A 24,231-nucleotide genomic window follows, 5' to 3' on the forward strand; every position below is an offset into this window, starting at 1 on the left:
TCCGTCTGATTCATGATTCATTCTTTCCTTAGTCTTGCCTACATTATGCAGCATTACATTTTTTGGGGACTACAGGCGGTTTGCTTATTCCACAAATGTGGCTGAAAGTCAATATTCAGCTGTAGTTTGAATGGCAAATTTTGAAAAACAGTTCCTTGTTTGGGGGAAAACTAGGGCGTTAGATGAGAAGATCATGATGATTTGACTGAAATTTAAAGTTGTGCGGTTCCTTCCTTCCCTTGCATTGCTCTGTTGTGTGCATTTTGAATGGATTGCTTAGCCAATCGACTTAACTCGGCAATGAAGCGAACGAGCGCGTGGTACTGGTTCATCTCCTTTTGCGAAGGCCGTTTCGTGGACAGTTGGAAGATAGTCGCGGGAGCCCGACTAATGAGCAACAAATCGTCTGTTGCTAGCTGATCAAAAGGACGAAGAAGTATGTTGCAAAAAAGGCTAATTGAAGCTGAAATGGGATAGAAAATCACCACCCTGAGCCGATGAGCATGTGATTCTTCAAAATTTTGGAGACTCTTACCAAAAATTTGGGTCATGTATAAAGATTTGAGAGGCTTTCAATAAGTGGTGCAGCGAGGAGCGACTCGCCGCCACACATATATCAAAGCTAGAGTGTACCCCTGGTATTTGAGTTTTATTCTCTGACCACTGTATGCACCGACTGCTCGCCTGATGGACCATAGTAACGCAATGATGAAAGTCGAGATGTATCAGAATCCAGCGAATTTCCTTGCAAGCAGCCTCCGATGGCTCTGTGAAAGCCGGTCGGTGAGTTTCAGGCAGCCCACCCCACCATTCATCCAATTCTGCACCAAGCTTCCGGATCGCCTTTACAAGCTCTGCGTCGGTTGCAGTCAATGCTTGTGGAGAGTACAGGAAGTTGTAGGCTCTGGACTTAATAATACTAAGTCGTAAATCGGTCCAAAAGGGTTGTTCCGATGCATGCATATATACTGTACACTCACTATAGGCTGCGGGTAGCGTTAGATCACAATGCTCATCGCAGATCACCGGCAGCCGGCCAGTCCGCAAGGAAACGTCCTTGTCAAGTATGTAGCAGACCCAAAAAAGTGTCCTGACATGGGAGTCCGATGGATGATGTCCACCGAACACAAAGATAATTCGGGAGGCAATTGCAATATATTGGTCTACGGCTTGAATATTGCCGTGCATCATTTGGCAAAGTGCCTATTTGAATCGGTCAGCCTTTGTCCGATGATAATTTGAGGCCCCCCTGCCCAATCACGCCCATACCATAATCAATATTGTTTGGAGACTTGCTATAGTGGGCTTCTGTAATAGAATGACAGGAATCAATAGGTGCAACTTCTGGTTGCATGACGTAATGTCCATTGTTGAGGGTGTGTCGGCTGTAAAACTGGTTACAAAAATGATGAGTGCGTACGCACATGCACGTGTGTCCATGGTTGCCGTGTTGTCGTATAGGGAATCTATAAGGGTGGGGAAGGCTCCAACTTCGATTACCGGGAAAACTCTAGAGAGCCTTGTATCGTCAAACAGATCGACACAATGATCTAAGTCTTCACGAGAAGGTAAATCCCATAGATATCCTGAGTTGTGCATGCTCATTAGTCTGCAAGGCTCAGATTCCCCCATTTGACTTTGAAAATATTCGTCCTTCCTGATTTCTTCGCCAGTACGCGATTTGACCCATTCTTGGCACTCGGCTGAGAAGAAAGGAAGTCCCTTATACAAACTGAAGATTCCGCTTTCTGCTCCCTGTTTGAAGAAGACTGCTTCGGTATCCACAGGACGTTCATATGTTGTGTGACGAAGCCCTGACACAGAATCAGGATCATGTTCTTGTGGCTCTTTGCAAGCATCCAGGAGAATCCTCGACTGGAGGCGACTGATTTCTTCCATTGTACTGGCCATGTTCTGCTGTAGTCGTTCCAACATGGCGCTAGTATCGTCGCTCTGGCCTTGAGATCTTTTTGAAAAATATCAGCCAAAAAAAGTTCAGATCTTTCGACAGAGAAAAATTCACCTATTTGCAACAATACTTTGCCTTTTCTTCCGGTGTTTTCGCTTATACGTGCATTGAGCACTATGGTGGCGGCACCATTCACAGGATGGTTTTGTGCCATCACATCGGATCTAATAATCGATCAGAATAATACTGGTAGAAGACACCAGCAAATAGTCTGACCTTCCTTTGCCTGCATGAATCACAGGCATGGAAATTCCGGCGAACGACGGTCTCTCTAATATCCGTTGGGTGTGGACTGGAATTGCCCCCAGTAGGGACGGAATCCTCGGTCATTGTTTAATGAGAAGTCTGCTAAAACAAGAGATATTGGCGCACAGTGAGGATCACTGATCGCATCGATACTTATCTGGTAGACTGAACCTGTTCTCGGCAGGATATATCCTCACCGCTCATCACATGACCATCTCATATCCGGCAAAGGAAAATAGATATTCCGGATTCTTAACGCAATTTATTGCGTAAGCATACCTTGATAACGTGATCCATAACGAAGCTGCGCGCATACCGAAGCTGCGCACCCCAAAACACATAGTAAATGCGATAAATTACCATGTCATATCCCAACAACCCTGTCTATTTATGATAATACATTAAAACCATATAATCTAGACAGTATCTCTAGCCTACTGGAAGTATTGGTGAACATATATGTTAAAAGTTACGATGCAAGTCGGGAATGATGACGGATAAGAAGGTGCAATATAGATGATCTTTCAATTGACCACCGAGGTCTTTACGTCTGGAGATTCTCATTTGTATGATGATCTCCTCATAAACCAGAAAACTCTGCCTTAAGCTAGTCTTAATTAGATTTCCCAGGCGATGAATTATCGTGGCAGCCGTCATGGCTCATTCATGGCATGAACCATGGCCGGCCACCATAAATCTCAACAATATATATATCAATGTCCCCAATGTCAAAATTACGCCGTATTTCAAGGCAAACTATCGAAATGATCATCTTAGTGGTTTGATGTTAAGGTATGTTATTTCATACACTAAGAAAAGCCTATAACCTACTATTCAAGTAAAGATAACATATGATTGTTGATGTATGAAGTAGTAATTGATCGAATTTACTATGTGTTCTGGGGTGCGCAGCTTCGGTATGTGCGCAGCTTCGTTATGAATTACGTCACTTGGAATTATATGAGAGGTAAGCAGGCTTGCGGACTTAAGCATTTAGCTTTGACTATCATATTTTAGTAATAACATTTACTTCCACATTCTATACGTGAGCTAGCTTGTCTGCCACGTTTACTCTTAAGCGGAGCCCGCAGGGGCAGGGACAACCGTGTCTGGGCGTGTTTCCAGTTAGCGATGATTTAGCCCTGCACGATGTTCCAAAGCCAAAAAAAGAATCTTAAATCAGTATAAAGTGGGCCTAATTGCGGGTGAAATATGTGAGCCAAATTCTCCGCTCTTACAACCAGACTTTTCTGATTCTTTGGAGCGCAAACCATCCAATGGCCATTAACCGTCGACCACTTTTCCTATTCCTATATTATAATTAACTGAAAAGAGGCGCATGACATGATAATTCTCATCGTCAGTAAACATTGTGCTACACTTGTGCACATAAGTTGCCTGATTCATCTGTTCTGAATGCTGCTTATGCTCGTGGATTTCACGCAATCTCCGCCAACGGCATTGAAAAGCCCACGAAGCCCTCGTTACAAAACATTGTATCGTTCGGCTCAATTGATTCCCATTGCCAGGATAAAAGGTCGTCGATCATTGGGTTTTGCAGGGCCATAGACTGTAAATCATCGCAAGGTACATTCGTCATATAGCCATTGACTGGCGGACTTAAAGCATCCCAAGTTAGATATTGATTGAAGGCCGATTCTTGTGAAGATGACAAATCATGTATACTGAGGCCATCTTGCATAGAAATTGAATGTGAAATGGTGGGCGCAGAACTAAGTGTCTGGAGTGGAGATCCGTTCGAGAAACGTCTCGATGCGAGGACTTGTTGGAGTGAAACGCAATGACCTGATGGGTAGGAAGCGCTTTGTGAGAAATCGTCCAACGTAGTTGGACTTTGCATTTCTTCTCTTGGGTTTGGCTGCCACGCGCTCTCTGCTCTGCCTTCCACAAATCGACTCCTAGTCGCATCCAGGCAACCCAATTGTGCGAGTAGACCGTGAACGGATGGACGTGTTTCATTGAATTCTAAAGGCTCATGCGGCCAACTTTTGCCATGGCAAGCCATTTGATACAAGACCTGCAACCCATCCACTAGCCACCCCTGCTGACTCTCCAGCATCTCCGCATATCTAAAGGAAATGATCTTAGTATCTCCACTTAAAGGGTTGAACAAGACGCTTACCCTTTAGGATAGGCTTTCTTCGAAATATTCCGTTTCAGGTCGAATGAACATACGCTGTTGGTGGACCGGCACAGCTTACATGGCCTTTCACCATCGCACTGCAAGCTTGCGCAAAATTGATAAGTCTATTATTCCGCTCAAGTACAGGGTCTATCAATATCTGACCTTTGACTTCTTCATTCTGCAACGATCGCAAGCCTTGCTAGTTCTTTTCCTAATACGGCCTTCTGCCGCATCTTGTCTGTTCGAATGGATTGAAGAATACATCATGATTTTCAAATCATAGATGTCAAGGATGGTAACAGTCTGTTTTATGCGTGCAAGATCGATGCGGCAAAATGCGAAGTCTTTAGGGGGAAGCAGGGTTTATAGGGCAACTGACTTTAGATTTACGGCCGAACTCAGCGCATCTCGGGCGTTCGGGGACTAAAAGAAATCCGAACCTGCAAAATGAACCTTGGATACTCGCAGTTGGTATCCAAAGGATGCAGATCCACTGGCTGATGTAAGCGCATCTCGGATGCCGCGTGGATCTTCATCCGACCGAAGATTAGGCTTTGGATATTGCAGTTTGAACGTTGAAGAAGCCGAAATGCGTACATCCACTGATAATGCACATCCTATGTACCACGGCGGAGCAGGCCGGATGTTCTGTACCCTTTGCTTCCGTCGAATATCTTACCGTTGAGCCCGAAGGGCCAAGCTCGCCAATTTGAAGTATAAAAAGACGGAAGATCCTCAAGTTTTCTTTTTGTTTCATGTTTAAGAGATAATTGCTTTCTTTTCTTTGAATTTCCCTCACCAACTCCGGCTCCGCCTCTAAGGACTTCCTCCCTTGACGCAAAGTACGCCGCCCTCAGCCCCCGAACTTCCTCGCTTGTCCTATAGCTCCTCGACCATCAACATGTCCGAAACGACGTTGGGAGAGGAGAGCCACGACTCTGCATGGAGCCTCACATCGAAAGTCAAGGAACTCAATCAACAACTATTGGATTCAGGTCTGAAGAGACGTGAGCTGGGATTACAATGGGACAGCCTCACCGTGCAGGCTCCGAGTGTGGACGCCGCCGTGAAAGACAATTCTCTGTCGCAGTTCAATCTTCTCGGCCAAATTCGAAATGCACGCCGAAAACCACCCATCAAAACTATCATCAATAACAGTCACGGCTGCGTCAAGCCGGGAGAGATGCTTCTCGTACTGGGCCGACCCGGGGCTGGATGCACCTCTCTCTTGAAGATTCTCACCAACCGTCGACTCGGATACTCCATTGAGGGCAACGTGAACTTTGGCTCAATGAATCACGAAGAAGCCGCACAGTATCGGGGCCAGATTGTAATGAACACCGAGGAAGAAATCTTTTTCCCAACATTGACAGTCGGCGACACTATCGATTTTGCGACCCGATTGAAGTCGTCAGTCCGCCCACCACAGGGCTTTGAGAACGTGGAAGAGTACCGCCAATCTTTGAAGGCTTTCCTTCTCGAGTCTATGAGTATTTCCCATACGGACAATACTAAGGTTGGCAACGAGTACGTCCGCGGCGTTTCAGGAGGAGAGCGGAAACGAGTTTCTATCATTGAATGCCTTGCAACTCGTGGCTCTATCTTCTCTTGGGACAATAGTACACGTGGTTTGGATGCGAGTACAGCTCTAGATTGGGCCAAAGCTTTACGTTGTATGACGGACGAGTTCGGCTTAACGACAGTTGTCACCTTGTACCAAGCGGGCAATGGGATCTACGACCTTTTCGACAAAGTCCTCGTGTTAGATGAAGGTGAGCAGGTCTACTTTGGACCAATGGAATCAGCCCGAACTTTCATGGAGGATCTCGGTTTTATCTGCCGAGATGGTTCGAATGTGGCAGATTTCTTAACAGGAATTACGATGCCCGTAGAGCGAGAGATTCGACCAGGGTATGAAGAGAAGTTTCCTCGAAATGCCAAGTGCATTCGCTCACACTATGAAAATTCTCCTATCTACTCCAAAGCCGTCAAGGAGTACGACTATCCTTCCACCTCTCTCGCCAAGGAACGCACGGAAGCGTTCAAGCAGGCTGTTTCAGAAGACCAGCATCAATCCCTCCCAAACTCCAGTCCTCTGACCACCCATTTCGCTCATCAGATCAAGGCATGTATCATTCGTCAGTATCAAATCATTCAAGGAGATAAAGCGACCTTCCTAATCAAACAAATCTCTACTTTGGTTCAAGCCTTGGTTGCGGGCTCTTTGTTTTACAATGCATCTCCAGACTCCCCTGGCCTATTCCTTAAGTCTGGGGCCTGTTTCTTTGCTGTGCTATACAATGGCATTTTGATGCCCATGTCCGAAGTGACGGATTCCTTCACTGGCCGCCCTGTCTTGATCAAGCATAAACACTTTGCCTTCTTTCATCCAGCCGCCGTTTGTATCGCTCAAATTGTTATCGATATTCCGACTATCCTGCTTCAAATCAGCCATTTCACACTTGTTCTATACTTTATGGTCGGCCTTCGGACCTCGGCGTCCGCATTCTTCACTCACTGGATCATTTTGTTCGCGTCGACCATGGCTTTGACCGCCATGTTTCGATCAATCGGTGCCGCATTCCGGTCCTTCGATAGTGCCTCTAAGATCTCTGGATTCTTGACTACGGCACTCGTGGTTTACACCGGCTACCTGATTCAGAAGCCTAATATGCATCCTTGGTTAGGCTGGATTTTCTGGATCAATCCTATGGCCTACGCATTTGAAGCCATTCTTGCCAATGAATTTAAGAATTCAAACATCGACTGCTCCAGCTCTAACCTGATTCCCTCTGGGCCTGGCTATTTGGACTCAACCCATCAATCTTGTGCCGGCGTTGGGGGTGCTGTTGAGGGGCAAACCTTCGTGACAGGCGATAGTTACCTCGGTTCATTGAGTTACTCGGTTTCTCATATTTGGCGGAACTTTGGTATTCTCTGGGCGTGGTGGATATTATTTGTTACTGCCACAATTGTTTTGACCACTCTCTGGAAAGACTCTGCTGAAAGTGGCTCATCGCTTTTGATTCCGTATGAAAGGAGAAAACACTTCGTCGGCCGGGCGGATGAGGAAGCGCAGTCCAAGCAACACCAACAAGAGCCCTCAAGCGCAGAGCATAGAAAAGCCAACACGGAGAAAATCAGCGATGAGGGCGATAGTGGGCTGGCACGTAACACATCGGTTTTTACCTGGAAGAACCTGACTTATACGGTGGAAACCCCTACTGGAAACCGAGTTCTATTGGACAACATTCAAGGTTGGGTTAAACCAGGAATGCTTGGTGCATTGATGGGGTCATCTGGTGCAGGAAAGACAACACTTCTCGATGTTCTTGCTCAGCGCAAGACAGACGGTACCATTCAAGGCTCAATCTTGGTAGATGGCCGGCCTCTTCCAGTGGCATTTCAACGCTCTGCTGGTTATTGCGAACAACTCGACGTTCATGAGCCATATGCTACTGTGCGAGAAGCATTTGAATTTTCTGCACTCCTCCGCCAGCCATCGCATATTCCAAGGAGTGAGAAGCTTGCTTATGTGAATACAATTATCGACCTCCTCGAACTCCATGATCTAGCTGATACCTTGATTGGTTCTGTTGGTAATGGCCTCAGTGTGGAACAACGCAAACGTGTGACGATCGGAGTAGAATTGGTTTCGAAGCCCACTATCCTTATCTTCCTTGACGAGCCGACCTCTGGCTTGGATGGACAATCGGCCTTCAACACCGTCAGATTCCTCCGGAAGTTAGCAGATATTGGCCAAGCAATCTTGGTCACTATTCATCAGCCATCTGCACAACTGTTCTCTCAATTTGATACCCTCCTTCTACTGGCCAAAGGAGGAAAGACCGTCTATTTTGGTGATATTGGCGAAAATGGTGATACAATTAAGAGCTATTTTGGACGATATGGTGCTGTCTGCCCTCCTAGGGTGAATCCTGCCGAACATATGATTGACGTTGTTTCTGGGAATGTCCATCCTCGTCAAGAATGGCATAAGATCTGGCTCAAGTCCCCAGAGCATGAGCGCACGGTGAAGGAGCTCGATCATATTCTCGAAGAAGCGAATGCAAAGCCACCAGTGATGCAAATTGACGACAATGAATTCGCCACCTCTCTATGGGAGCAAATCAAGATTGTCACTCATCGGATGAACGTGTCTCTCTTTCGGAACACAGAATACATCAACAATAAGCTGATCCTCCACATTATCTCTGCACTATTCAACGGATTTTCCTTCTGGATGATTGGCGATAGCTTTGGATCTTTACAAATGCGCCTCTTCACCATTTTCAACTTCATATTCGTTGCCCCAGGTGTGGTCAACCAGCTTCAACCCTTGTTTATTGAGAGGCGTGACATATATGACACCCGGGAGAAGAAGTCCAGGATGTATTCGTGGAAAGCATTCGTGACAGGACTGATTTTGTCCGAATTACCCTATCTATGTGTTTGTGCCGTTCTGTACTTCGTGTGCTGGTATTACACGGTCGGCTTCCCGAGTGATTCCAACAAAGCTGGCGCTAGCTTCTTCCTAGTTCTGCTCTACGAGTTCATTTACACCGGCCTAGGCCAAATGATTGCTGCCTTCGCACCGAATCCAACGTTTGCCGCGCTTGCAAACCCTGTGATCCTCGGAACTATTGTTGCCTTCTGCGGTATGCTAGTGCCATATTCCGAGATCACTCCATTCTGGAGGTATTGGTTGTACTATCTCAACCCTTTCACGTATGTGACTGGGGGATTGTTGACATTCAACATCTTTAGCGCGGACGTGAGATGTACCAAGGATGAATTCGCTGTTTTTAGCCCACCGAGCGGACAAACCTGTTCTCAATACCTGGCTGAATACATGGAAGGAATCGGCTCTCGAACGAATCTTGTTAATCCAAATGCAACGGCTGATTGTCGTGTGTGCCCATACCGGAGTGGAAACGATTACCTCTACACACTCAACCTTAAGCACGTCGATGGATGGCGCAACATTGGCATCACTTTCATCTTTATTCTCAGTTCTTACGCTACGGTCTTCTTGATGATGAAGCTTCGAACCAAGGCTTCGAAGAAGGCAGAGTGAAGTACTACTCACAATGCTGAACTCCCTTATCCCCTCTGTGGCCCGTGCAGATTATCCTCGGTCTTTCCTGTGCATATTCCATTCTCTTGACCAACTTCACTTTCCTTCATCATGTTACTTCTTTCAGATTCTATTCCTTTCAAGTGCTTTTTTAATTGTTGATATTTCCATCACATCATGTATAATCTGTCCTTTTTGGGATCACTCGCATTTGAGAAGCTCATTCTTAGGAACCAGAGGTTACCTCAGAATCAGTCTCCTTCAACACAAATACCACGGATAGAAGATATGCAATTGTTACAGTAGGATAGGAAGCACGAATTCATGTATTTCTTCACCCTCGTCGTTATATCCGGGTCAAATTTTCTTCCACGAGGTAAACTAAGATGTTATATGTAGCGACTAGTCCAATTTCAATACACCCGACGGAAGCGTAAAACGCGGCAGACCGTAGGAATTCAGGAAGATTCCAGAAGCTGGTTTATTTCCCAGACATCGGAAACGTTTTCCGGGGCCCGCCGACTAACTATCTGCCCTATGTAAACATCCATTAAACTCGGTATTTGTAAAAATTCCAAATGACTGACTCTAGACATATATGAGCCGTCCAGGAATTACATAAGTCCAGGACATCTTACGTAGCTTGTGAGACTATCTATCATCGCTATCAAGAAATCGGTCACGTTACTTTTGACAGTTCTATCAATGCTAGGAATTTAAGTCTTGACGGCCCTAGGAGCTCCCTTACTCCCGGGGCTTTTGAACGGTTTATAAGATCAAAGAAGCAGCTTATAGAAGCCACGTAGCCCCAAGGAACCCCGACGTAGCTTATAAAGTTTAGTACCCCTACCTCGGAGAATTAACGCCGCGTTCTTATTGACGATTTGTTTTGTTTCCGAAACTATAATTTGGCTTTCTAAGTAATTTGAATAACACAGATTTGTCCGTAGGTTTAGTGAAGGTGTTTTATAAGGCTTTCTGCGATCTCGGATGTAGTATATTGGCTCTACGACCCTAAAGTAAGTTCGTAGGGGCTGCATAGCTCCCAGATCTAGCCAATATATTCCTAAGGCCTGTTTTGTATTTAGTAAGGAACGTAGAGTGAAGTTCCTCGGGATAGATCTCGTATATCTAGAGCCTATAATAGCCCTAAAAGCTAGAAATGTTTCGTAGAGGATCGAAAGCTTATATAAACGCTTTACGGTCCCTAGAGCCAACATTTTGATCCAGAGTCAAGCTAGCAAGTGCAATATCCATAGCTCACCAAGAATTAGATCAAGCTTACTAAGGATTCTCGGCCCTATTCTGGCATTAGACAGACATAGTGAATTAGGTAGAGTATTGAGTCTCATTATTAACTTATAAGTCATTTAACGTAGTCGACTTTGCCTAAAATGAAAAAAAGTATAGCGCTCTATTAGGAGTCCGGCATAATAATACTGCAATTAATCATCAAACGGCAAGCACGTGATCATGCGAGCAGTAGAATAGTTGACAGTCGACAAGTAGAACAGTTCTACTGTTCTACATTCTACTCATTGTTACGGATATACCAGGCACCAATCAGTATGGGGCCGCAACTTGTTGATGGGCGGTCATGGACCAGTCAATCGACCGACCCATTGGGATCACGTGACGAACAGTCAGAGAGATACGATTGGACGAACAAGCGGTTCAGGGGTTCGCGTCTCGGCCCGTCCCGTCATTTTCGCTCGATTAATGTCGCGTCGCGCAACAGCAGATCGGTGTATTCAGAACTCGGTATTTGAGACCTCCATACAGGATCTGTAACGGTCTATTCTCCATTTGATTCGTATACTGTCGATAGCGAAAACGGCTTCTACCCCCCAGACTGCCTTTCTTCTCCCAGGCCCCACTTCCAAGGCACTTGCCTAGGTCTTTTAATGGCCAGACCACACCAAGCTGAGGGCCGCCGTAAAAAACAAGGTACCTCGTACGACAACAACCAAGCTTCACTACTTAAAATTTAGAACGCAGATGTAATTTTACCAAGGAGCTACAGTACCGTACGCGGGCTTGGTACACTGGCCCTCAACTTCATGTACTCCGATCAATAGATGATCTGCGCTAAGGCCTTGGCAGTGGAACCTTGGAGAAGAAAAGCAGTCTGGTGGGTAGAAGCTGTTTTCGCTATCGACTGTAGATGGAGAGGGTGGATCGGGCTTGGTGAGCGTATGAGAATCAGAGGAAGGGCAGGACGGATACATAGCTTCTAGAACATTCTACAGACCAGATAGACAAGTAGCAACTTACCACTTGACTGGAGAGTTTATTCTCCTGTGGCAGCAACCAGGAAAACATGACCACGTGTCTGATTTAACCAGAATTCTTGTAATATTCCAAATACTCCTCCCTTGACGGCTCCTCAATTGCACCCACTAAGCAACAAACCTTGGTTCCGTCGGGTGCTGACGGCCGCCAGATTTGGGCCTGTGGATCGTGTCTAGACTTTGGCAGATCCTCCCAACGTCTTCTCCAGACCACGAATCAAACCGCCTTGATTGATATGTACGTTCTAGCAGGGTGGTATCTGGCTTTCCGCAGACCAACCCATATGGCAGGAACAATTCAAAGCAAGCATTAAGTACTTCAGCAAGCAAGATAGAAATCATTGTCGACGTGTAGACATCACAAGAAGACAAAACGCTTTCATCATATGTAGATCATTTCGCTGACAGGGCCTTCAAAAGAGACGCGCTTTTTGTGACACCGTTCTTTCGGTCCGTAAAGGGACGAGACAAGCACGTTCTGGAGGTTTGCAACTCACGCTTGAGAACGTCCAAGTGTGCAGTAAGACTTTTCGGCGTGATTGAGCGCCGCAGATCCTTGTTCTTTCTCGCCCTGTATCCATCTGTCAGCGAATCTCTTGTATATGAAATCAGATTGTACAATCTGAAATCGAAGTAAATGAGGCAGGGTAGGCAAAAAGCATGCGAGGACGGTGTACTGACTTCATTCACCTGGAAGGTCTGAAAATGGTTGGTTAGAACATTGCAGTCGATGAAGCACACGATAATGGAGGTGGTCACTTACTGCGTGATGGAATATGCGCGGCTGGGCTGGCTGCCCGATGGATCATCGACTGTCACCGATTCTTGACTATGTTCGATTGACTCTCCGAAGCGGCGCTCGGTCCGAAGTTGATTCTCTCTGCCGGCTGCTACTCCCTCAGTTTTGATCTGCATGGAGGCAGCGGATTCGGATTGGCATTCATTCCCAGTCCGATAGCGAAGATTGTGTTCTTCCAGCATTTCAGAACTTGTGCATTAGATTTTCGAGGCTGGTGCTACCGACTTCGATGATCCGCATGCAACACGTCAATAGTTCTAGGAGTCTGTCAGAATTTGCAAGAGAAACAACCCTTTTTCATGAGTGAATGAACTTTGACAGAAAACCAACTTTATTTTGTATTTCAAGCGCGCTAGGGAGTTCATTGAAAGGATTGCTAGGCGAAAGAAACGTTGCCTCTGTGGCACTGTTAGCCAAACAATTGCGGATAGGGTTTGAACACAAAAGATGTTGAACTTCCACATATGTACGTCCATTGGAAACAAGGGTGTTACTTCATGGCGAAACAAGCCCACCACGGGTACGATCAAACATGAGCATCGGTCACAAAGTACAAAACATTGCTTTACCGTTATCGAAAGTTTCAATCATCTTCCACAAGACTCTGACTCATAGCCGGACTAGGTGCCACCCTGTTGAGCGATTTAGTTGCAAATTCAACGATGTGTAAGAATCATATTCTTGCGGTTTAGCTCTCTTCTCAACAGTTGATGAACGTTGTTCACCACACTCAACGCAGAATTTGGGAGACATGATTCCAGGACAACTCTTGACTCTGTAGGCCACAAAGTCTCGAAAACCCCTTTCAACGTCGTTCATATTGCGTCAACACCTATCAAATGCGCCATTCTCGTTACCATCTGCGCATGTGGTTCCTTGGAATAGACGTAGCCGAAAAGGTATAAAAGAGGCCCAATTCCCAGCCCAAAAAAAATCAGGACTTCGGTCCTCACACTCCGATGTGTCACGGTGTCCCTCTTGCCTACAGGCTTGAGGGTCTCCATGACCACGGCTTTCGCTGCCACGAGCCCAGCGATGTAAGACTTGTGCTCCCTCACAGCCAATGAGCCCTGTGATTGTAAAAATGTGCTCCCTCACAGCCAATGAGCCCTGTGACTGTAGAAGTGTGCTTCGCAGGATAGGTCTGCGTTATCAATATGCCTCGCAGGGGGGTGCTGCGAAAACAAGACTACCCCGCAGGATAGGTCTGCGTCAACAATATGCCTCGCAGGGGGGTGCTGCGTTACCAAGTTCTCTGCAGGAGACCGCTGCGATACCAAGTTCTCCCTCATAGCCTTGAGCCCTGTGACTGTATAATCTTAAGCTTCCATGCAGCCTTGAGCCCTGCGTTATCAAATTTGTGCTTTTTGAGGTGTCCCGTGGCGCCGCGGTGCCAGTCCTGATCCTTTGACAATGTGCAGGCACCTCTTCGTGGTGTCAGAGACTAGTATTCGAATTTGCAACAGCATTCGATGAAGCCAAGACCTGCCCAACATGTTCATAATCTGTATCGTGTTGCAAAGCACCTTAGCATAGACGATCAATCACCAGCTCAATCTAAGCTGGGATTCCTCTTTAGCGACCCGTATTCCCACTCTGTATGCCTTTCCGCAGTCGATGATCCGTTTGCTGCAACGTAAAATCGCTTGATTTGGGTGTAGAACACATAGCGATGTTGTGTTGCGATGCTGTTTCGGTAGGATGTTTGTTATGCCAGTGTGAAGTGAAAGTAGAGATTTTGAGCTTGTGTGTTGACGTGTTGACGTGTTGATGTTGATGCCGGTGTGGTGAAATGTGCAGTAATCGGGCGGTGAAGGGACTGGTGATCAACGCACATGCAGGCAGCGCGGCTTCTTACCATGTCACCATATCATGATGATTCCAATTGCCTCGGCTCCGTGAGGCAATCCTGATCCTTTTGATCCTACCTGAACGCAGCCTTCATCTAGATTGAGAGAGACGATCGAATATGTCAGTTCCCATCTTCACGCAATATATGGTACGCTCACAATCGTAACTCTAAAGTCTACGGCCGTGTCATATGTCTCGAAATGCCATTTCTGGATTCAATTCAAGATGATGATGCGATCTTCTCTCGCTGCGTGAGGTCCGTTCCTCCACATGGCCATTGTGGTCGCCTTAAAGACCTTATGATAAAATACCTACATTTAAAGTGAAAGTCGCCTTCCTCCGTCCGCTTCTCTTCAAATTCCCTAGTCTCTAATAATAAAGTCAGCATCCTGCCTCGGAAGCTAGTTGAAACTTACGTCAATTTTAAGTGTCGTCAGCCCACAATGTACGAGTGCCTGAGTTGCGATAATTACTTCTATCATCAAGGCGAGTGTGATGATCACATGACCCACTACGATCATTGGATTGAGTGTGAGACCGTCCTGTAACATTCCGATCTCAAAGGGCATGGAACCAGCATGCGAACACCTTGGACCATTGGGCTCTCGGCGTTCCCTGCCACGACCACAAGTTTCGCAGTGCGAATGCTTCCACTCAGCTTATGAACGCTGTCGGCCACTGGGAACCTCGCTTTGTATGCCAGAAGTGTCCCCACGCCGCTGCGAGGATGCGGGTCCCTGACCGTTTAATTTGTACGAACCACGTCTGTATGTCATGTAGGTTTGATTTTGGTGTACAGAAAGAAGGCCTTGTCCTACCTGAAAAGCACACAGGGGTATGCTCTGGTTCCGTTCCAAAGCGCCCTCGAGCCGGGGGGCGGGGTCCCCCAGAGACCCCCTTTACGGGGGTCGGCGAGGCAATTTCCAATTGCCGGGGGTGCCCCTCAAGGCGACGGGCAAGATGCGCCGACCAATGGGGTGTCTTGTTACAAAGGCCGTTCACATTTGCTTTGCATTGCTGCGCAACAATGCACTAGACATCATTTTCATCATCAGCGGACCTTTCTGCCGCGTCTACAATCGGAGGCCGTATTTGGCGTATGGAGTGCACTGAGGATGATCAACACATCGACCATTTGTTTCCGAACCTCAGACCCTTCTCGTCTTTGCGTTTATTGCCGACAAATCTCGTTGAAAGGCCAACTATATAAAGATTATAGGATATACCTGATCAAAGAATCCGCGGCCCTATACACTGCACGTCATGCTGGATGCTTTTCTCTCAGCAGCATACCCAGTTCAAAGCGATCGACAGAACGAGGTATCGCAGTCAATGGAGTGGTCGGATAGTTTCTTGGGATAGGATTGAAACTATGGCTGACATCAGCAGCTTCTTCGACAAGTCAGGTCTACCGCCATTTCACACCTGTTTCTTCACTATCATGGCGCAGAGGGTTGGCATAAAGAAACTGAGCATCCCGAAGTGGTTGCCACGAAGAAGAGCCCAGAAGTGAGTCAAAGCATCCAGCATCAACGACAGCTGAACGTACTGAAGGAGGAAGGCGATAGTGTTTTTCATGAATGATACAAGAGATGGCAAGGCGTCCAGGGTTATACGCACCAGGATCACATGATACAAGGAACGACGGGATATGAACGGACATGAAAAGGTGCACGACGGGCGGCTAACATGTGCTCCATGGAAATGAACGAGATGGGACAAGACTAGAATTTCAACAATAAAAGGATAAGATTCATCAATGAGAGGGCGGTTTGAGAGATGGGACAGCAAAAGGGATGGATAAAAGTCTTGCCCGTCGCCTTGGGGGGCACCCCCGGCAATTGGAAATTGCCTCGCCGACCCCCATAAAGGGGGTCTGTGGGGGACCCCGCCCCCCGGCTCGAGGGCGCGTTAAAGCTGAACCAGAATATTCGCTGCAACACCTCTCACAATGAACGGGGTCTGTCCCCACAACCTTGAGATTTTCATGGCCGCTACGTAGAGCAAAATGTGAGCTTTTCGAACGGGATGAGCAGTCATATCATTTACCTCTCGAACTTGAGGGTCGGATATTCCGAATTCCATGCGTTGACGGAGCTCGACTGAACCCGCACTTGGGCTCCACGCTCGTATGCCTTGAATTCTTAGTGGTCACATTCAGGACGAGCGGCTTCACGAACGACTTGCAGGGCCCATCAAGGTTGAGGTAATCATCGTATGCCTCGCTGGATATACAAGTATTTGTCCTGCATAATCTCCTTAAGATCTTGGTATCACCTCGTCTCGATCACGGATTTCAGTCGGAGTATAGAGACAGCATCAACTGCTGCAGATGTCTATACCATCAGGCGGAACAACCACCCACGCCACAAGGCTATCGGCTATTCCCCGTAGGTCTTCAAATTCCGAGAGACAGACTGCTATGGACTCCTTCGGGTCTAGATCAGATAGGCATAGCAACTGATCGATGGATTAATCGACTCGAAGGTCGAGGTGGCGACCCGTTGGTGCAAGCAATAGTCTTGTAGAAGAGACAGGCCATGTCATGGGAACGGCAAGGCCGAACAGACACGCAATTTCCTCGCTTCGCATTCGACTCATGGGAATCCGAGGGTTGCCTGTAATGAGATCAGAGTCAGCCAGTGTTGATTCAGTTGGACGAGGCAATGTACTTTACGTTGTTGATGAAGACGTCCCTTGTGATCGAAGGTATGCTTCAGACAGTCGGTCAGTCAGGATCGTCGTCATACCCATATCTCTTGTGCAACGCTGTCATCAATATGCCGCGTTGTATCCAATCAGTTTGTTTGGGAAAGCCACACTGGGTGTGTAGGGCAGGCTTTCAAGACGGAAAACGCGGGCGACAAACCTATCTGTTTTATGATTGTACAGTCGTATTGGAGGACTCCTTGTAGAGACACACCGTCGTTCAGTGTGCGATCGCGGTTGAGGTGGAGACGCGATGGAGCGCGTCAGCCCGCAGTTTTATCTGACTTGGCGGGAATAGCTTTTCTCGTGACAAGAGTTTCCGCAGTTGGTGATGGGCTGCTACAATGGCATGCTACTGTCAGTGATTTTCGTGTCTGTGGCACAAACTTGGCACAAGGCATCGGACTTGACGCGGCCAGAGGCGCGATATTCAACTCACCTTATCGTGGACGACGAACGTCTAGAATTTATGCATCATGTTCTTGCCCCATAAGCTTGGTTGGCGGGCTGGCATAGGTACTGTAGCAAGTGGACTTGGTGGGAATCACATTCTCATTCGCACTCCCGTGGCGGTCCACAACGTAACCATAAATGTCAGTGCATTGAAATTTTAGTATAGTCAGACGGAAGAACTTATCTGGTGCTTCGAAAGGAAGGCTTGCTCGACTCTGGAAGCCAAGGAAAAGTATTGCAGAACCAGTTGCTGGGGGGAGGAGGACGTATTTATAGGCTCCTCAGCTCCAGTCGCGTATGCTCTGCTGAGAAGCAAACGTTGAAGGACACCATGCCTATCCTAAGTGAGGCAGACTCTAATACCGCAACTATCTGCAGCGACATCGTCAGAGCTGTTTGAGATGCCCGCCGAGCGAAAATGCTGGTCATGTTGAAAAACAGTGAAGTTGAGTCGGTTAAGAAACGTTGGCCAAGTGTTGAATATTCAGTCTTCTATATTGAGGAAATGAAAGTGATTCATTTTTTTAATTTTCCCAATAGTGCCCACATTTTCATCACTCCGCATCATGGATTGTGTGATTTTTGGGCGTCGCTTGAATGTTGGTTGTCTAAGTTGTGTGTAGTGTTCCGTCCGTCAAGACTCTGGATTGCGGAAGCGTCAGGCGACACGCGAGCGGGTGCTTGACCCGTCCCGTTGAAACGTGACCGTCGTTGTTGGCGGTGTCAACTTTTGAACTTATGACCGATGTTGAGATACGTTCTTCACTATGTTTTTTTAACCACACTTTTATATTTTCTACTGCTGGAGTTCATGAGTCTAACGAGTGTGAGTAGAGTTTTGTGATTCAATATATGTCTTTTGGCGCGTTCATCCCAGCGAGAATTAAAACCTGAGGTACATTCACCCACCACAATCACGAGGCTTACACCACTATCATCACCAGTGTTTGACAGAGCGCTAAAAGTCCTCGGATTCTAGGCAAAGTTTGACTACGTTGAATGACTTTTATGTTGATAGTATTGAATGCTTTATCTAATTCCCTCTAAGGTGTCTGTCTAATGCCACAATGGGGCCCAGAATTCTAAGGGAACTGATCTGATTCGTGTGAGTCCTGTATCTTGTGCTTGTAAGCTTGTATCTGCAAACAAGAGAATCGGCTCTGGGGATCGCAAAGCGTTTCCAGGGGCTTTCATCCCCTAGGAAAAGCTTATTAGCTCCTGGGGCTATTCTAGGTTCCAGGAAGACGAGATCTGCTCCTGAGACCATTACTATATGTTCCTGGCTGAATATCTAAATGGCTCTGGGAATACACTATCCAGATCCAGGAGCTGCAGAGCCCCTGGGAGCATACTTTGGGATCCTAGAGTGATCATAGTCCCTTTCGACTTCGTGAAATGCCCTCAACAAACACCTTCACTAATCCTGCGGACAAATCTGCGCCATCGAGTCACTCTGAAAAGACTAAGCTATAGCGCAAGGAGCGCCACTTACACCTCTAGGAATCAACAAGTCGTCAACAGGAGTGTGACCGGTTTATTGAAAATGATGATGTGGATGTTGGTACAGAGTCCCGGAAAATCAACTTTATAGTAGCCTGTAGGTCTGTCATCTTCACTATCATCAGTCAGCCTCCTGCTAACAGCACTATCAATGCTAGGAAAACATCTTGACCCTGGGGCTCTCTTGCTCCCAACAGCTGTTCAGAGGCCTGTAGGGGCAAAACAGCAGCTTCCAGGAGTCGCGTGGCCCTAGGATACCTGTTATGGCTGCTGGGGTCTAACACCATCACCTCGAGGAATCAAAGCCAAGACAAGGTGTTCGCTTGAACCAATGGAGCAAACCAAGCACGAAGAATGTTTCGAGGGCTTTCTACAAGGTGATACTGAGAGTACCAGAAAGCCCTGATCATCCTCTTTCGGAAGATGGGGGCATACCCGAACAGCCACAACCACCCACTATGAATCACATCAAGATCGGCATGCAGTTGATCTCGGCATTGGCATGTGTTTTCCCCACAAACATTGGACAGTAGAAATGAAGGGGGAGGCTTGCTATTTCCCCACCCCATTTTATGCATCCGAAAATACTGAAGGCATTTCCCCACATCAGTTAACCGATACCCATGGATAACGTAAATCCCAAGCGAGCGGCCCATCCAAAATACCCTACTAAATGCGACATATTCAACACTTATGTCTCAACAACCATGCTTTCGTTTTAGCTCCTTGTGTGGAAATATCCATCGATAAGACGCATCAGCACTGTTTATCAATTTCAAAAGGAGTAGAAGATGGTATCTTCATTATTTCGAAAATTACCGAAAACTACGTGGCCAAAAAGTAGAAATATATATACCGGGATAATAGAATTATAAAATTTCTCAAAACTTCCAAAAGAGACTAAATATTACTTAGAATGTAGGACGCTATCAGCAGAAGTCCATATAGACCATAGTTGTTGGTATATCAAGTTGTAATTCATCATATTTACTATGCTGTTTGGGCTCGGCCGCTCGCTTGGGAATTACGTTAGCGCATGCGGAATGAAGATCCGGGGAGACTCTTTATTGAACACTGTTTCTATAGATTGCCAAATGAGAGCTCAATAAGGCGTCATTCCGATGACATTCAACCCATGGAACTTACAAAGGCAATGTCCGTTTTGTCGGTGTGAATTCCACCATCCCCGACTTAGCGGAATACCAAGTATGACTACCCTCCTGGTAATAAAGGAGACCTATGATTCTTGGCTACATCTCCTTAACAGATGGGTTCCTTTTTTCGCCCGGGTCTTTGACGAAATAGGGTCCAATTGCCTTCTCTCTGGCGCCTTTCGAGCTTACCTCCTTTATATCCAGCCAGTAGATCCAGCTAAATCTCAAAAGTATAGTACCTTTCACTGGAAAAGTAAAATACAATGCGATTATAAAGTTGGGGGGTGTGGTGGGCCTGGAACTTAGTACTACCCAGAGAGGGAACCGGAACTGAGAGAGTTATAAATGGTGTATCATGGAGGAATGTGACTCTATCAAACGGATGGCGGCCAAAGGATTGCCCTGGTCCTCATACCCTTTTAGCGGCAGCCAGTAAAACACCCTTGGAACCTACTATTGTCTCTGTGGTTGCCTTGTTTCGCAGGTCTACGTGTAGTTCAACTTTTGAAGAATCGAGTTCGATTGGTCCTATACGTAAACTGTTCTTTCTTTCCTTTGCTTTTGAAATACCATAAAAGGCTAATGGAAGGTCTCACCGCCGCCAACATCGAAAATTTGTCCTGTGATGAAAGAAGCTTCTGGGCTGGCGACGAAGCAGAACGCATGGGCGACATCTGTAGGCAATCCACATCGCTTAACATTTTGCTTCTGGATCACACTGTCAAACAGCGGATGAGAACCGTCTGGTTGAACCCCGTAGTTCCAGACCACCTCAGTCTTGATCAGCCCGGGCATGACAGCGTTCACCGTCACTCCGGCTCCGGCCTCATTGGAAGTTGCCCGGACCAGTCCGACCACGGCTGCTTTGGATGTGACGTAGGCAACCTGGCCTTTCTCTGGCTCCTGGAAGGTCGTCGAGCCGGTGTGAATGATCCGACCATACCCAGCCTTTCTCATGTACGGGAGTATCGCGCGTGTGAGGAAAAAGGTGCCGTCGACATTGAGCGACATGGTTCGGCGGTACATTTCGGTCGAGGTTTCGGTGATGTCGGCTGAAGGGTAAATTCCAGCGATGTTGGCCAGAATGTCGATTTTGTGAAAGGTGGAAATCACCCAATCGATGGCATTTTGGACCGACGTCTCGTTTGTGATATCGCAAACATGGTAGGTAGCATTGCCGCCACGTCCCTCGATCAAAGCAACTTCCTGTTGCAGCTTTTCCTCTTGGATATCAATAAGCACCAGCTGTGCGCCCTGGGCACTGAAGAGCTCAGCGGTGACAGCACCAATGCCCTGCGCGCCTCCTGTAACCAGTACGACCTGACCAGCGAACTTGTCTGGGTAAACCTTGATGGGGGGCACATTAGCACCAGCTTCAACATCAAGACTCATTTTGGGAGGTTTGAGATGGGACTGTGGGCATAAAGATGAAGGACAAGATCAAGAGAGCTGCCCAGGGAATATTATCTGTGCGACAGTGAGCCCGGGTCCTACGGTCCACGCCACTTGTATACAAGATATCATGCGGGGCCTGGTGAAAGCGTGGGGTGCATATGCGGGACCGGTGCATCGGAATGCTCTAAATGCAGCGGGGCACGAACTATAGATCGGAGCATTCCCCCGCCGCAATGAGGAAATACAGTTCCGCAAAGTCTCGCCACATTCTGAATATTTACTGGCTTTCAAGTTCGATTGGAATTATTTAGATTTTATTTATTCACATCAGTTTCTTCCACTTTCACGCAAGCTATCATCAACGTATCATCAACATGGCGGGGCGTCTCGAGAACAAAGTATGCCTGATCACCGGTACCGGCGGCAGCATGGGTCGCGCAGCAGCCTTGAAGTTTGCCAAAGAAGGTGCCGTCGTTGTTGGCTGTGACTTCAACGAGGCCAATGACAAAGACACGGTCGAAGCTGTGAAGAAGGCGGGCGGCCAAATGGTCTCGTACTCGCCTCTAGACTTGACGTCTCACGAAAACTGCGAGAAGCTCATCACATCCACTATTGAAAAGTATGGCCGCATCGACTGCTTGTACAACAACGCAAGCATGGCCTACTTCGGGTGGATGGACGACATCACCGACGAAGCGTGGCACAAAACCATCCGGATGGAGTTAGACATCGTCTACCTGCTCACCAGGGTTGCGTGGCCCCACTTGAAGGCATCAGGCGCGTCCATCATTAACGTCGGCTCCGTCAACGGCTGGGTTGGTCTTGCCGTACTACCTGCCATCGCACATACCGCCGCCAAGGGCGGTGTTATTGCCATGACCCGCCAGCTTGCCATGGAAGGCCGCACACACGGCATTAGGGCTAACACCGTCTCTCCGGGTGTCATTGAGTCCCTACAGACGAAGCCACTATTGGAAGATCCGGCGTGGAAGAAGACAATGTTGGATAAGATCATGCTCGGCCGTCTGGGACGTGCTGATGAGGTTGCCAATGTCGCTTCTTTCCTTGCCTCCGATGAGTCAAGTTATATAACGGGTTCTGATATTCTTGTTGATGGCGGTTTGACGGCCTGGTAATTCAAGACAGTCTTTTATAAGAGAATACATCCCACAACAACCAGAGCCTTCGAATGTTTTCACGAGCTGTTCATGATACAAAACATTGCCGTTGTTTAGTCTTCCTACCGCTCTCATTTCCTCCAAAATGAATGGTCTAACGTGATTTATCGCAAATTTCAACCACCAAACATTTTACAATGTCATTTCCACGTAGTGTTTCCAACGTTGTACCCTATTTCGATGAGATTAAGCTGTTTTCACAAATGTCAAAGAATAAGCTCTTTTCAAAGACCCGGTGCGCATTAATTTTTAAAGATACATTTGAGATACTCTTTATGTTCCAAGGATAGAGCGAAGAGATTCACGAGCCAGAAGGTATCCCGGTAACATGAGAACCAACTATGCTGTCGTAATATTCAGACTGACATATATGCAAAAGAAAAATCACTTATGCGACGAAATCCCATTCAAGAATGATAATCCTCTGGGTCAGCTTCTCCGTGGATGATCAAGCTCATCAACGATGCTAGCTTGCGCGAGATTGTCCAGCTACCCTGGCGTCTGAGCAAATCAACGAGATCGTAGAGCGTGCTGGATTCAACCTTCCTAGGTCGAGCTAGTTTGAAGCCATGTGCCTCAAACAATAAAGTGTTGCAATCGATACCAAGAATCTTGAACTCCGAAAATTCGTCGTCACTCCCTTGTGCCTCGACACGTCCCTCGTGACCTAATTCCGTATACCAGTACCAAACCAAAGCAGTATTAAATAACACGCGCGGAAGGTAAATTGCCGTCGTCGCACTCACGGAGACGCGACCTGATTTCCGTAATATTAAAGCGCCATGCAATGCACATCTACGGCCGTTTTGAGAAGCTGCCCAAGATTTTGCGTAGTGGAGATGCTGCTGTGACTCCTCATAGCCATCTCTTCCCGTGCAGATCTCCAGCAGATTCAGGTCTGCATAAAGAGATATGAAAAGAAAATGCCAAAGAATCTCAAGGCAAAGGAGGCTGTTGGTACCATTCACAGTGGGTTTGAGTCGGTCCTCATACAACTGTAACAAGGTCGCTTCCAGTTGGGAGCATGCAGACGGCCAGGAGCCAAGCTCTCTTGCCTCGGTGATAGATGCCGCAATGACTTCCAATTCACAGTAAATGCTGAATGAATCCTGCATCATTCGGTTTGGATTCTTAAGTATGAATGTGATGGGGTTGAATAGCTCAGTCGTAGAGAGGTTTGGTGTATTATTTGCGTTTTGAGAGGCTTTCAATAACGTCTTGCCCCATTCTTGAGCCGAGGGGGCCTCCCATAATTCTTTTGAACACATGATGGGTAGCTTAGATGCGGAATGCCTCATTAAAGGTTCGGTTTTTAGCAGTGCTGAATATTCACTGTCATGAGCGTAGAGTGCTACGGCAAGCCTTTGTATTCGATGACGAGGTTAGTTACTCAATAACATCAAGTTCTGTTGCTAGCGGATGTATTTCAGTTACCTTTTCTGCTCTTCAACTTGGGCCCAGGA

The 24,231-nt window shown here is 47.0% G+C and overlaps 5 protein-coding genes across 5 annotated transcripts; 2 read left to right on the forward strand and 3 right to left on the reverse strand.

Moving 5' to 3' along the window:
- Window positions 1-5,262: 5,262 nt before the first annotated feature.
- On the forward strand, window positions 5,263-9,438 carry N7511_011523 (ABC-2 type transporter-domain-containing protein; the record flags this gene model as incomplete). The annotated part of the gene is made up of 1 exon (XM_057133900.1): window positions 5,263-9,438. The coding sequence occupies one exon, from the start codon at window positions 5,263-5,265 to the stop codon at window positions 9,436-9,438; it is 4,176 nt and encodes a 1,391-aa protein (XP_056978570.1).
- A 2,684-nt stretch (window positions 9,439-12,122) lies between these two features.
- On the reverse strand, window positions 12,123-12,710 carry N7511_011524 (uncharacterized protein; the record flags this gene model as incomplete). Its single annotated transcript, XM_057133901.1, has 2 exons — window positions 12,123-12,300; window positions 12,493-12,710. The coding sequence occupies 2 exons, from the start codon at window positions 12,708-12,710 to the stop codon at window positions 12,123-12,125; spliced, it is 396 nt and encodes a 131-aa protein (XP_056978571.1).
- An 8,064-nt stretch (window positions 12,711-20,774) lies between these two features.
- Window positions 20,775-21,587, reverse strand: N7511_011525 (SDR family NAD(P)-dependent oxidoreductase; the record flags this gene model as incomplete). Its single annotated transcript, XM_057133902.1, has 1 exon — window positions 20,775-21,587. The coding sequence occupies one exon, from the start codon at window positions 21,585-21,587 to the stop codon at window positions 20,775-20,777; it is 813 nt and encodes a 270-aa protein (XP_056978572.1).
- A 377-nt stretch (window positions 21,588-21,964) lies between these two features.
- On the forward strand, window positions 21,965-22,726 carry N7511_011526 (SDR family NAD(P)-dependent oxidoreductase; the record flags this gene model as incomplete). Its single annotated transcript, XM_057133903.1, has 1 exon — window positions 21,965-22,726. One exon carries the CDS (start codon window positions 21,965-21,967, stop codon window positions 22,724-22,726), a length of 762 nt encoding a protein of 253 aa, XP_056978573.1.
- A 449-nt stretch (window positions 22,727-23,175) lies between these two features.
- Window positions 23,176-24,036, reverse strand: N7511_011527 (uncharacterized protein; the record flags this gene model as incomplete). Its single annotated transcript, XM_057133904.1, has 1 exon — window positions 23,176-24,036. One exon carries the CDS (start codon window positions 24,034-24,036, stop codon window positions 23,176-23,178), a length of 861 nt encoding a protein of 286 aa, XP_056978574.1.
- Between the last annotated feature and the right edge of the window lie 195 nt (window positions 24,037-24,231).

This window comes from Penicillium nucicola (genome assembly GCF_028828085.1).
Source record: "Penicillium nucicola strain IBT 29836 chromosome Unknown utg000014l, whole genome shotgun sequence".
Classification (NCBI taxonomy): Eukaryota; Fungi; Ascomycota; class Eurotiomycetes; order Eurotiales; family Aspergillaceae; genus Penicillium; species Penicillium nucicola.